Raw genomic sequence first — 15233 nt, forward strand, 5'->3', positions numbered from 1 at the left:
TGTGTTGCCTTCATTATAACACTTATATAAGACTTTTAAAGTAATGTTGCTAGTAGGCTAATATTGTGACACTTACATCATGTGTTGTCTTCATTATAACACTTATATAAGACTTTTAAAGTCATTTTGAAAGTAGGCTATTTTAACTAATATCGACACTTACATAATTTGTTGCCTTCATTAAAACACTTATATAAGACTTTTAAAGTCATTTTGATAGTAGCCTAATATAGCTAATGTAGACACTTACATAATGTGTTGCCCTAATTATACAACACTTATGTAAGACTTTTAAATTCATTTTGATAGTAGGCTATTTTAACTAATATCGACACTTACATCATGTGTTGCCTTCATTAAAACACTTTTATAAGACTTTTAAGGTCATTTTGATAGTAGGCTAATATAGCTAATATAGACACTTACATATTGTGTTGCCTTCATTATAACACTTACATAAGACTTTTAAAGTCATTTTGATAGTAGGCTAATACAGCAAATATAGACACTTACATAATGTGTTGCCTTCATTATAACACTTATATAAGACTTTTAAAGTAATGTTGCTAGTAGGCTAATATTGTGACACTTACATCATGTGTTGTCTTCATTATAAAACTTATATAAGACTTTTAAAGTCATTTTGAAAGTAGGCTATTTTAACTAATATCGACACTTACATAATTTGTTGCCTTCATTATAACACTTATATAAGACTTTTAAAGTCATTTTGATTGTAGGCTATTATAACTAATATCGACACTTACATCATGTGTTGCCTTTATTAAAACACTTATATAAGACTTTTAAAGTCATTTTGATAGTAGGCTAATATAGCTAATATAGACACTTACATAATGTGTTGCCTTCATTATAACACTTATATAAGACTTTTAAAGTAATGTTGCTAGTAGGCTAATATTGTGACACTTACATCATGTGTTGTCTTCATTATAAAACTTATATAAGACTTTTAAAGTCATTTTGAAAGTAGGCTATTTTAACTAATATCGACACTTACATAATTTGTTGCCTTCATTATAACACTTATATAAGACTTTTAAAGTCATTTTGATTGTAGGCTATTATAACTAATATCGACACTTACATCATGTGTTGCCTTTATTAAAACACTTATATAAGACTTTTAAAGTCATTTTGATAGTAGGCTAATATAGTTAGTATAGACACCTACATCATGTGTTGCCTTCATTATAACACTTATATAAGACTTTTAAAGTTATTTTGATAGTAGGCTAATGTAGCTAATGTAGACACTTCATGTGTTGTTTTCATTATAAAATGTATATAAGAGTTTTAAAGTCATTTTGATAGTAGGTTAATATAGCTAATATAGACACATCATGTGTTGCCTTCATTATACCACTTAAATATAAGACCTTTAAAGTCATTTCGATAGTAGGCTAATATAGCCAATATAGACACTTAAATCATGTGTGATGCCGTTGTGGCTTGTGCAGCCCTTTGAGACACTTATACTTACACTTACACTTTGAGACATATACTTTGATTGATTGATTGATTGATGGATGTGTTGCTTTTGTTATAACACTTATGCAAGACTTTTAAAGTAATTTTGATTGTGGGTTGATACAGCCAATATAGACACATCATGTGTTGTCTTTATTATAACACTTATATAAGACTTTTAAAGTCATTTTGATAGTAGGCTGATATAGACACATCGTGTGTTGCCCTCATTATAACACTTATTCAAGCCTCTTAAAGTAATTTTGATAGTAGGCTAATATAGACACATCACGTGTTGTCAGATGTGACGTATGGGACGTGACAGATCGTCACACCTTTTCAGTGTCTTTGTCTGCATTGAAAATTATCAGTTGAACACAAAACTTTATGGGCATTAGCGATTAAAAATACATAAATTAGCCGCACCATTTTATGAGCTGCAGGGTACAAAGCGTAGGAAAAAAAAGTTGAGGCTTAATGTCAGAAAAATACGGTACAACAAGACAGGGAGAAGACGCAGTCGAAGGGGGTTTGGCCTGGAGCAGGACTCCAGCCATCCATCCATTTTTTACCGCTTGTCCCTTTTGGGGTCACGGGGGGTGCTGGAGCCTATCTCACCTGCAGAAGGCGCAGTACACCCTGGACAAGTCGCCACCTCATCAGCCTGTAAATAAGACTGCCCACAATACCGTCCATTGTGAAGACACAGTCAGAAAACAAACAAAACAAAATCTATGCAACGTTTTGAGCAAAACACCACCATTACAAGTCATGTCCACCACAAGGAAGTCTTTTTGAATGTAGAAACACGTTTCAATATGGCCCCTTTAATTTAGGTCACTTACTTTAAACTACATGTCAACTTGCATCACAGGACTCGTTCATAACCTGAAGACCACCTTGCAGTCTGCAATTGGGGCAAAGGTGCTGCTGTATTTTTCTCTCACTATATTTTCTCACACTATAAAGTGGGGCTGCTTTCCCTCATTTTGGTCTACGTTGAAGTTAATGTTGTGAAGGTATGGAATTTGTCAAAAACAATAGATTCCTTAGTAATATAATAACATAGAGTAATCTAATTTGACGGGAGTTTTATCAGCTGTCTCGATATTATGGATCGACCTGAGCGGTGTTTAATGAACCTCTTGTTTTGCAACTGAGGCATCTTTGCAAATACTTTACAGTAACTGAAGGTTAATGCAGTTATTAAAAGGAATGTATTTTGAAGTCAAGGCGGAGAGAATTTTGGACTTTGGAGGTGAGAGACCGAGGGACAGAGATACAGATAGAGAAGTGAGTGAAAGTGGCTAAAATAAATAAACAGAGCCGGGAAGCGACGAGTCCATGCACAGGGCGTGGTTTGGCCTGCGTGTATGTGTGTGCGTGTGTGTGTGTGTTTATCAAACCCAGCTGGCACCCATTTGCCTCGGAATGAGTCTGCACCTCTCAGAGGCCCAAGCTTGCCCTGATTTGAAGGCCTCTGTGCTGTGTATTTGTGCACATACGTGTGGTTGTGTGTGTGTGTGTGTGTTTGTGTGTTTGCATGTGCATAATAACGGCTTCATTAGAGAAGCCTGTGTTGCTAGTGAACACAAAACACCCACACACAAAATACACACGTATATGTATATATATATATATATATATATATATATATATATATATATATATATATATATATACACAGGTATATACTTATGTATACATGTAAACATGTATACATAAGTATATATCTGTGTATATATATATGTATATATATGTACATATATATATGTATATATACATATACACATACTATATATATATATATATATATATATATATATATATATATATATATATATATATATATATATATATATATATATATATATATATATATATATACATGTGTCTTAATTGAATTATCCAGAATATAGTGCTCGATACCGTGGTAAGCGCAATATGTATGTGTGGGAAAAATCACAAGACTACTTCATCTCTACAGAACTGTTTCATGAGGGGTTCCCTCAATATATATATATTGAGGGAACCCCTCAATCTCCTGATGATTGAGGGAACCCCTCATGAAACAGTTCTATATAGATGAAGTAGTCTTGTGATACTTCCCACACATATATATCTATCCATCTATATATATATATATATGTATATATATATATATATATATATATATATATATATATATATATATATATATATATATATATATATATATATATATACATGTATGTATCTATATATATATATATGTATGTATTTATATGTCTATATATATATACATATATATGTATATATATAAATATATATATATATATATATATATATATATATATATATATATAAATATATGTATGTATATACATATTTGTATGTATATACATACATACATACACCAAGACGTTCTCCAGATGACACAAGATACTTTAATCTTCCGTCGCTGTGAGATGACATTATAGAGCTGGACTTGTTTCTTCAGCATTGTCCACACGTTTAAGTCAGGACTTTGAGAAGGCCATTCTGAAACCTTAATTCTAGCCTGATTTAGCCATTCCTTCACCACTGTTGACGTGTGTTTGGGGTCATTGTCTGTTGGAACACCCAACTGCGCCCAAGACCCAACCTCCGGGCTGATGATTTTATGTTGTCCTGAAGAATCTGGATGTAATCCTCCTTTTTCATTGTCCCATTTAAAGCACCAGCTCTATTGGCAGCAAAACAGGCCCAGAGAATAATACTACTACCACCATGCTTGACGGTGGGTATGGTGTTCCTGGGATTAAAGGCCTCACATTTACTCCTCCAAACATATTGCTGGGTATTGATGCCAAACAGCTTATTTTTTTTATTTCATCTGACCACAGAACTTTCCTCCAGAAGGTCTTATGTTTGTCCATGTGATGTCAGATTAAACAAAAATTGTCAAGAGGAGTGGTCAAAAATTGAACCAGAAACTTGTGGATGGCTACCAAAAATGCTTTATTGCAGTGAAACCTGCCAAGGGACATGCAACTAAATATTAACATTGCTGTATGTATACTTTTGACCCAGCAGATTTGGTCACTTTTTCAGTAGTACAATAAAAGAACCAAACTTCATGAATGTTTTATTTTGACCAACAAGTATGTGCTCCAATCCCTCTATCACCAAAATACAAACCCTGTTTCCGTATGAGTTGGGAAATTGTGCTCAATGTAAATATAAACGGGATACAATGATTTGCAAATCATTTTCAACCCATATTCAATTAAATGCACTCCGACAAGAAGCTGGTGGCGTTTCTGGATGTTGTTGATAAATGGCTTTCGCTTTGCATAGTATAACTTTAACTTGCACTTACAGATGTAGCGACAAACTGTATTTAGTGACAGTGGTTTTCAGAAGTCTTCCTAAAGCCCATGTGGTGATATCCTTTAGAGATTGATGTCGGTTTTTGATACAGCGCCGTCTGAGGGACGGAAGGTCACGGTCATTCAATGTTGGTTTCCGGCCATGCCGCTTACGTGGAGTGATTTCTCCAGATTCTCTTGATGATATTATGGACCGTGGATGTTGAAATCCCAAAATTTCTTGCAATTGCACTTTGAGAAACGTTGTTCTTAAACTGTTTGACTATTTGCTCACGCAGTTGTGGACAAAGGGGTGTACCTCGCCCCATCCTTTCTTGTGAAAGACTGAGCATTTTTTGGGAAGCTGTTTTTATACCCAATCATGGCACCCACCTGTTCCCAATTAGCCTGCACACCTGTGGGATGTTCCAAATAAATGTTTGATGAGCATTCCTCAACTTTATCCGTATTTACTGCCACCTTTCCCAACTTCTTTGTCACGTGTTGCTGGCATCAACTTCTAAAGTTAATGATTATTTGCAATAAAAAATAAAAAGTTTATCAGTTTGAACATCAAAAATGTCGTCTTTGTAGCATATTCAACTGAATATAGGTTGAAAATGATTTGCAAATCCTGCGATGAGGGGCGACTTGTCCAGGGTGTACGCCGCCTTCCGCCCGATTTTAGATGAGATAGGCACCAGAGCCCCCCGTGACCCCCAAAAGGGAATAAGCGGTAGAAAATGGATGGATGGATTGATGCATTCCGTTTATATTTACATCTAACACAATTTCCCAACTCTTATGGAAACGGGGTTTGTAATAAGAGTTGTAGAAACGATTGGAAACTCAAGACAGCCATGACACTACGTTCTTCACAAGTGTATGCAAACTTTTGACCAGGACTGTACATAAATGCACTTTCACATAAACACTCATCGAGCCACGAGATTTCAGGTTACACAAACGTGCACTTGGAACCCTGAACAGTCTCAAGGGGATGACTCTTAACGACTTCCAGATGCAAGTTCAGGACAGAGAGCACATCAACAGAGGCCAAATCTTCCGTTTTGTTGGAGTCAGCACGACGGCTTCTTGAATGAACGAAGTGCTCGCGGACGGGAACAACACGAGGGTTGACATGTTTACTCAGCGGAGTGGGGGTTAATAACGTTGATAAGGCCAAGGAAAGCAGGGAGTCACACAGAACGGGGTAGAGAATCCCCTTACAAAATGTACTTCTCTCAAACCGGTCAATGGCGTGGTTTCATTTCATGGTTAACGATGTCAAGTAACGCGTCCGTGTTTGTCTTCCAGATGTGGCCAACACCTACACCGAGCCCCTCATACTGAGGTCGAATCACCCCGAGAGGTCGCGGGGCGAGGACGGCGGCAAATGCAAAGGCGGCCCCCCGCACCCGGAGCTCGTGGCGCCCGGCGGGAGCATCACGTGTGAGTAAACAGCGTGTTCTCACGCAGATGGAGGGAGGCTCGTGAAAGTGGTGTTTCCATTACATATCGCCAGGGTCGGATGAGTCACATATCCTGACCTTTTTACCAGTAGCCCCGGCAGAAAAACCCAGGTTGTCGGCCAAGTAGGTTAAGATCCTGGTTTTCAGTACATAAACAAAGTTGGGTTCCAAATGAGCACACTTCCCTCCTTTGTTCTTCCTTTTCTCTTCTCCCAAATGCAAAGCGGGTTACCTCGTCAATGGGAGGTAAACGTGACTGCCACCGTGTGAAGAGTGCTTCCGTTTGTCGGTCTCGTTTCATTGTTCAGTCTTTGCGGAACGTTATGTTATCAGTCGAATCAATCCATTTTCTACCGCTTATTCCCTTCGAGGTCGCGGGTGGCGCATCCGGTCTTCCTAGGGGAGACCGGATGTAATGGACGTTGAGTGGGTCTAACATAATATTGTGAGAGTCCAGTCCATAGTGGATCTAACATGATAGAGTCCAGTCCATAAAGGATCTAACATAATAGTGAGAGTCCGGTCCATAGTGGATCTAACATAATAGTATGAGTCCAGTGTATAAATGATCAAACATAATAGTGAGAGTCCAGTCCATCTAACATAATAGAGTCCAGTCCATAAAGGATCTAACATAATAGTGAGAGTCCAGTCCAAAATGGATCTAACATAATAGTAAGAGTCCAGTCCAAAATGGATCTAACCTAATAGTGAGAGTCCAGTCCATAGTGGATGTAACATAATAGTCAGAGTCCAGTCTATGGTGGATCTAACATAATAGTGAGAGTCCAGTCCATAGTGGATCTAACATAATAGTCTGAGTCCAGTCCATAATGGATCAAACATAATAGTGAGAGTCCAGTCCATAGTGGATTTAACATAATAGTCAGAGTCCAGTCTATAGTGGATCTAACATAATAGTCAGAGTCCAGTCTATAGTGGATCTAACATAATAGTGAGAGTCCAGTCCATAGTGGATCCAACATAATAGTGTGAGTCCAGTCCATAGTGAATCTAACATAATAGTGTGAGTGTCCAGTCCATGGTGTATCTAACATAATAGTGAGAGTCCAGTCCATAGTGGTTCCAGCAGGAGACCATCCCGAGCGGAGACGGGTCAGCGCATTTTTGGTGATAAAACCCCCAATTCCAACCCTTTATGTATATATATATATATATATATATTTATATATACACACAAAGGGTTGGAATTGGGCGTTTTATGATAAAACCCCCAATTCCAACCCTTTATGTATATATTCATATATATATATATATATATATATATATATATATATATATATATATATATATATATATATATATATATATACATATATATATATATGTATATATAGATATATATCTCTATATATATATATATATATCAATCAATCAATCAATGTTTACTTATATAGCCCTGAATCACTAGTGTCTCAAAGGGCTGCACAAACCACTACGACATCCTCGGTAGGCCCACATAAGGGCAAGGAAAACTCACACCCAGTGGGACATCGGTGACAATGATGACTATGAGAACCTTGGAGAGGAGGAAAGCAATGGATGTCGAGCGGGTCTAACATGATACTGTGAAAGTTCAATCCATAATGGATCCAACACAGTCGCGAGAGTCCAGTCCAAAGCGGATCCAACACAGCAGCGAGAGTCCCGTTCACAGCGGAGCCAGCAGGAAACCATCCCAAGCGGAGGCGGATCAGCAGCGCAGAGATGTCCCCAGCCGATACACAGGCAAGCAGTACATGGCCACCGGATCGGACCGGACCCCCTCCACAAGGGAGAGTGGGACATAGAAGAAAAAGAAAAGAAACGGCAGATCAACTGGTCTAAAAAGGGAGTCTATTTAAAGGCTAGAGTATACAAATGAGTTTTAAGGTGAGACTTAAATGCTTCTACTGAGGTGGCATCTCGAAATGTTACCGGGAGGGCATTCCAGAGTACTGTAGCCCGAAATGAAAAAGCTCTATAGCCCGCAGACTTTTTTTGGGCTTTGGGAATCACTAATAAGCCGGAGTCCTTTGAACGCAGATTTCTTGCCGGGACATATGGTACAATACAATCGGCAAGATAGGATGGAGCTAGACCGTGTAGTATTTTATACGTAAGTAGTAAAACCTTAAAGTCACATCTTAAGTGCACAGGAAGCCAGTGCAGGTGAGCCATATATATATATATATATATATGCACACACAAAGGGTTGGAATTGTGCGTTTTATCACCAAAAATGATGTGTGTGTATATATGTATATGTATTCTGTATATATGTGTCTGAAAATGGATGGATGGAAGTTTGTTTTAGGCGATTTATGTATTTTACAGAAAATTACAAGAGGGTGGAAATACAAATAATTCAAATTAAAATCATAAAATAAAATCGTCATAGAAGCAGTCATTATTTAAACTCAAATCAAAGAGTGTAGATAAACTATTCTTAGTCGCCATATGCAGAATTAAATAAAAGTGTTTTCAGCCTGGATTTGAGGCCTGTCTCACATTTTCTGGAATTCTACTCCAGATTTTAGCAGCATAAAACTGGAACACAGTTTCACCATGCTTGGTTCAGACTCTGGGCACCAGCAGGAGACCACTCCCTGAGGACCCTCAGAGCCCGAGAATGTTCATACGGCTCTAACACGTCAGATATATACTTTGGCACAAGACCACGAAAAGACACAAGCCGAGCTATATTAAAGTCTATTCTCCGAGCAACACGAAGCCAGTGTGGTCCTGGTTCTAGTCAGGACTCGAGCAGCAGCATTTTGGATGAACTGCAGCTGCTTTACAGCTGGTTTCGAGACCTGCTGGAGACCAAGGCATGGATAAGTCTGATGTAGACCTCATTCCTCTGACTTCAAACATGTTTTTCTAGGTGGTAAAAAAACTGCTGGTGTTATTGACTTAATGTGTCTGCTAAAGTTCAAGTCTTAGCCTATTATAATAACGAGACGCTAATGGATTTATTCACGTCAAGTCTGACTGAATTCCCTCAGACGGGCCAGTTTTGCGTTCCTTTTTTGCTCCCCTTGGCTCCTCTTTGTCGATGTGCACGTGTAAGAACTAGATGGATGCATGTCCACAACACCTGGTCCTACTTCGTGAGTCATATTGCTATCAAACACCCCCTGTTTCCCTACCTCATATCAGTCCGACATGTCAGCCAGGGAGACAGTCTCTCACTCCTGTCGTCTGGAGCTCAGCTACGCCTACTGTGTCCAAGCCAAAGGTTGCACAATCGCGCTGCCATGACACCACCGTTGATGTATATTTGTCTTGCTCCAGTTGCAAATGAGGCAAATGTGAACCCGATAGCTCCACTGTGTCATTTACTCACTTAGGAGGTTGAGTTTCGCAGTAATAGCGCCCACAGCTATGGCGCTAAGTCTCTTAATGATTGACTTCTAAACACGGTGTCAAAAAATACAAATGCTCCACATTGTCTAAGTCTGCTCTTTCTACCGTTCCACAGAAAATGAGGAGTGGGAGGTTGGAAGTGGAGGTATGAGTCTGGGATTGCGAGCTATGAGCGTTTGTTTCCGGGACTCCGGTGACAGATCACATCCTACCCTTTGGTAATAGCTACTTTGTGGCAACTGACTGACCCGCAGCACAGTCGGTAGCGTACATGTAGGTTAAGGGCAAGTGTGTGTGTGTGTGTGTGTTCTGGCATTGCTGACTTAATGGGGACATTGCTTTGTTTACACACATTTAGGGGATCTCTGACCTTGTGGGCACAAAAAAACAAGTCCCCTAAAGGGCAAGCTTTTTAAATGATAGTCAGAACCATATTTAATTTGAACTTTTTTTTTTTTTAAATGATCCTCAGTAGTCACGTAGAAATTTGTGTGATTTAAGCAAAATTATTTAAATTTGGTCCCCATGAACCATACTAATTCTTTTTCCCCAGGGTCCCCAGTAAGTATGATCAGCACATTACTTCATCAATCCAGAGATTTAAAGACATGTGTGAGCCAACTGGAGAGATTTTACCTATTTTTTTTTATGCCTCCACAACCTGTAGAAAGGGTGGTCCCCACAAGTCATGATCAAAAACTTGGTCCCCATTCCAAATGATAACCAGAATTGTGTGTGTGTGCCTGTGTGTTTGTGTGTGTGTATGTTCTGGCAATTCTGACTTAATGGGGACATTGCTTTGTTTACACACATTTAGGGGATCTCTGACCTTTTGGGCAGAAAAAAACCATTATCCTTATTTTTCCCCAGGGTCCCCAGTAAGTATGATCAGCACATTACTTCATCAATCCAGAGATTTAAAGACGTCTATGAGCTAACTGAGCAGTGGCCATTTTACCAATTTTTTTTTATGCCTCCACAACCTGTAGAAAGGGTGGTCCCCACAAGTCATGATCAAAATTTGGTCCCTATTCCAAATGATAACCGGAATTGTGTGTGTGCGTTTGTGTTTGTGTGTGTGTATGTTCTGGCAATGCTGATTTAATGGGGACATTGCTTTGTTTACACATATTTAGGGGACCTCTGACCTAGTGGGCACAAAAAAACAAGTCCCCTAAAAGGCAAGCTTTTGAAATGATGGTCAGAACCATATTTAATTTGAACTTTTTTTTTTTTTATGGTCCTCAGTAGTCACGTACAAATTTGTGTGAATTAAGCAAAATTATTTTAATTTGGTCCCATGAACCATATTAATTATTTTTCCCCAGGGTCCCCAGTAAGTATGATCATCACATTACTTCATCAATCCAGAGATTTAAAGACATGTGTGAGCCAACTGGACAGTGGCCATTTTACATATTTTTTTCATGCCTCCACAACCTGTAGAAAGTGTGGTCCCACAAGTCATGATCAAAAACTAGGTCCCCATTCCAAATGATGACCAGAATTGTGTGCGTGCGTGTGTGTTTGTGTGTGTGTATGCTCTGGCAATGCTGTCTTAATGGGGACATCGTTTTGTTTACACACATTTAGAGGACCTCTGACCTTGTGGGCACAAAAAAACAGGTTCCCTAAATGGCAAGCTTTTTAAATGATAGTCAGAACCATAATTAATTTGAATCTTTTTTTTTTTTTGTAATGGTCCTCAGTAGGCACAAACAAATTTGTGTGAATTATGCAAAATTATTTACATTTGGTCCCCATCAAGCATATTACTTTTTTTTCCCAGGGTCCCAAGTAAGAATGATCAGCACACAACTTCATCAATCCAGAGATTTAAAGACGTGCATGAGCTAACTGAGCAGTGGCCATTTTACCAATTTTTTTTTATGCCTCCACAACCTGTAGAAAGGGTGGTCCCCACAAGTCATGAACAAAAACTTGGTCCCCATTCAAAATGACAAGCAAAATTGTGTGCGTGCGTGTGTGTTTGTGTGTGTGTATGTTCTGGCATTGCTGACTCAATGGGGACATTGCTTTGTTTACACACATTTAGGGGATCTCTGACCTTGTGGGCACAAAAGAATAAGTTCCCTAAAGGGCAACCTTTTTAAATGATAGTCAGAACCATATTTAATTTGAACTTTTTTTTTTTTAATGGTTCTCAGTAGTCACGTAGAAATTTGTGTGAATTAAGCAAAATTATTAAAATTTGGTCCCCATGAACCATATTCCTTATTTTTCCCCAGGGTCCCCAGTAAGTATGATCATCACATTACTTCATCAATCCAGAGATTTAAAGACGTGTATGAGCTAACTGGACAGTGGCCATTTTACCTTTTTTTTATGCCTCCACAACCTGTAGAAAGGGTAATCCCCACAAGTCATGATCAAAAACTTGGTCCCCATTCCAAATGATAACCAGAATGTGTGTGTGTATGTGTGTGTGTTCTGGCAATGCTGACTTAATGGGGAAATTGCTTTGTTTACACACCTTTAGGGGACCGCTGACCTTAGGGGGACAAAAAAAACAGGTATCCTAAAGGGAAAACTTTTGAAATGTTAGTCAGATCCATATTTAATGTGAACTTTTTTTTTTGTTTAAATGGTCCTCAGTAGTCACGAACAAATTTGTGTGAATAATGCAAATTTATTTAAATTTGGTCCCCATGAACCATATTACTTTTTTCTCCCAGGGTCCCCAGTAAGAATGATCAGCACATTACTTCATCAATCCAGAGAATTAAAGACGTGTATGAGCTAACTGGGCAGTGGCCATTTTACCTTTTTTTTTTTATGCCTCCACAACCTGTAGAAAGGGTGGTCCCCACAAGTCATGATCAAAAACTTGGTCACCATTCAAAATGACAAGCAAAATTGTGTGCGTGCGTGTGTGTTTGTGTGTGTGTATGTTCTGGCAATGCTGACTTAATGGGGACATTGCTTTGTAAACACACATTTAGGGGATCTCTGACCTTGTGGGCACAAAAAAACAGGTCCCCTAAAGGGCAAGCTTTTTAAATGATAGTCAGAACCATAATTAATTTGAATCTCTTTTTTTTTTGTAATGGTCCTCAGTAGGCACAAACAAATTTGTGTGAATTATGCAAAATTATTTAAATTTGGTCCCCATCAACCATATTACTTTTTTTTCCCAGGGTCCCAAGTAAGAATGATCAGCACACAACTTCATCAATCCAGAGATTTAAAGACGTGTATGAGCTAACTGAGCAGTGGCCATTTTACCAATTTTTTTTTATGCCTCCCCAACCTGTAGAAAGGGTGGTCCCCACAAGTCATGAACAAAACCTTGGTCCCCATTCAAAATGACAAGCAAAATTGTGTGCGTGCGTGTGTGTTTGTGTGTGTGTATGTTCTGGCAATGCTGACTTAATGGGGACATTGCTTTGTTTACACACATTTAGGGGATCTCTGACCTTGTGGGCACAAAAAAACAAGTCCCCTAAAGGGCAAGCTTTTTAAATGATAGTCAGAACCATAATTAATTTGAATCTTTTTTTTTTTGTAATGGTCCTCAGTAGGCACAAACAAATTTGTGTGAATTATGCAAAATTATTAAAATTTGGTCCCCATCAACCATATTACTTTTTTTTCCCAGGGTCCCAAGTAAGAATGATCAGCACACAACTTCATCAATCCAGAGATTTAAAGACGTGTATGAGCTAACTGAGCAGTGGCCATTTTACAAATTTTTTTGGGGCCTCCACAACCTGTAGAAAGGGTGGTCCCCACAAGTCATGAACAAAACCTTGGTCCCCATTCAAAATGACAAGCAAAATTGTGTGCGTGCGTGTGTGTCTGTGTGTGTGTATGTTCTGGCAATGCTGACTTAATGGGGACATTGCTTTGTTTACACACATTTAGGGGATCTCTGACCTTGTGGGCACAAAAAAACAGGTCCCTAAAGGGCAAGCTTTTTAAATGATAGTCAGAACCATATTTAATTTGAATCTTTTTTTTTTTTTTTAATGGTCCTCAGTAGTCACGAACAAAGTCGTTTGAATCATGCAAAATTATTCAAATTTGGTCCCCATCAACCAGATTACTTTTTTTTCCCAGGGTCCCAAGTAAGAATGATCAGCACACAACTTCATCAATCCAGAGATATAAAGACGTGTATGAGCTAACTGGGCAGTGGCCATTTTAGCTATTTTTTTATGCCTCCACAACCTGTAGAAAGGGTGGTCCCCACAAGTCACGATCAACAACTTGGTCCCCATTCCAAGTAATAACCAGTGTGTGTGTATGTGTGTGTGTGTGTGTCAGTGGGTTCGCCTCTACCTGGTCCGTCTGCTGTGTTTGTGTGTGTCTATTTTCAGGACTATGATGGTGCCAGTCTCAGTCAAGGTTTTTTTTTCTCATTTAGTCCGTTGAGTGCTTTTTTTTTTTTATTACATTCCAATAAAATCTATAGAACCTGCTGGGTCCATATGGTGTGCAAAGAGTTTCGCAGACAGGGTTTGGTCCAAATCCAATGCCATGTTCAACACTTCTCACATTCTTTCTGCATGAACGACTTGTAGTAGGGCTGCACAATTTGGAGAAAAAAAAACTCATTGCAAATTTTCTCTACAAAATTGCGATTCCATTTTCATATTTTATACGAAACCCTAAACCAGTGGAGTTGGCACATTGTGTATTTTGTAAATAAAATCAGAATACAATGATTTGTAAATCATTTTCAACTTGTCTTAATAGACTGCAAAGACAAGATATTTCATGTTTGAACTGAGAAAACTTATTTTCTTTTTGCAATTAATCATTAACTTAGAATTTAATGGCTACAACACATTGCAAAAAAGTTGGCACAGGTGCATTTGTACCACTGTGTTACATGGCCTTTCCTTTTAACAACACTCAGTAAACATTTGGAAACTGAGGAGACCAATTTTTGAAGCTTTTCAGGTGGAAATGTTTTCCCATTCTTGCTTGATATACAGCTTAAGTTTTTTCCACTGTTGCAACATGTGGTTTGGCATTGTCTTGCCGAAATTAGCAGGGGCGTCAATGAAAACATTGCTAGGATGGCAACATATGTTGCTCAAAAACCTGTATGTACCTTTCAGCATTAATGGTGCCTTCACAGATGTGTAAGTTAACCTAGCCATCGGGCACTAAAACACCCCCATACCATCACAGATGCTGGCTATTGAACTTTGCACCTAAATTAGTCCGGATGGTTATTTTCCTCTTTGCCACGACCTCCACAGTTTCCGAAAACTATTTGAAATATGGACTTTTCAGACCACAGAACACTTTTCCACTTTGCATCAGTCCATCTTAGATGAGTTTGGTACCCAGCGAAGCCAGCAGCGTTTCTGGGTGTTGTTGATAAATGGTTTTCACTTTGCATAATACAGTTTTACCTTGCACTTACAGATGTAGCAACAAACTGTAGTTAGTAACAGTGGTTTTCTGAAGTATTCCTGAGCCCTTATGGTGATATATTTTACACAATGATGTCGCTTTTTGATGCAGTACCGCCTGAGGGATAGAAGGTTTGTAAAAACATCGCTTGCGTCCTGTGATTTCTCCATATTCTTTGATCCTT

General features: G+C 38.5%; 1 protein-coding gene across 1 annotated transcript in view; it reads left to right on the top strand.

Moving 5' to 3' along the window:
- The window catches only part of mdfi (MyoD family inhibitor), a 135736-nt gene that overhangs the window by 75192 nt on the left and 45311 nt on the right, over window positions 1–15233 (top strand). Inside the window, exon 3 of the mRNA XM_061922610.1 lies at window positions 6138–6272. Coding sequence (XP_061778594.1) covers window positions 6138–6272 — 135 coding nt within the window. The remainder of the gene's footprint in view (window positions 1–6137; window positions 6273–15233) is intronic.

Source organism: Nerophis ophidion, linkage group LG16, assembly GCF_033978795.1.
Source record: "Nerophis ophidion isolate RoL-2023_Sa linkage group LG16, RoL_Noph_v1.0, whole genome shotgun sequence".
Classification (NCBI taxonomy): domain Eukaryota; kingdom Metazoa; phylum Chordata; class Actinopteri; order Syngnathiformes; family Syngnathidae; genus Nerophis; species Nerophis ophidion.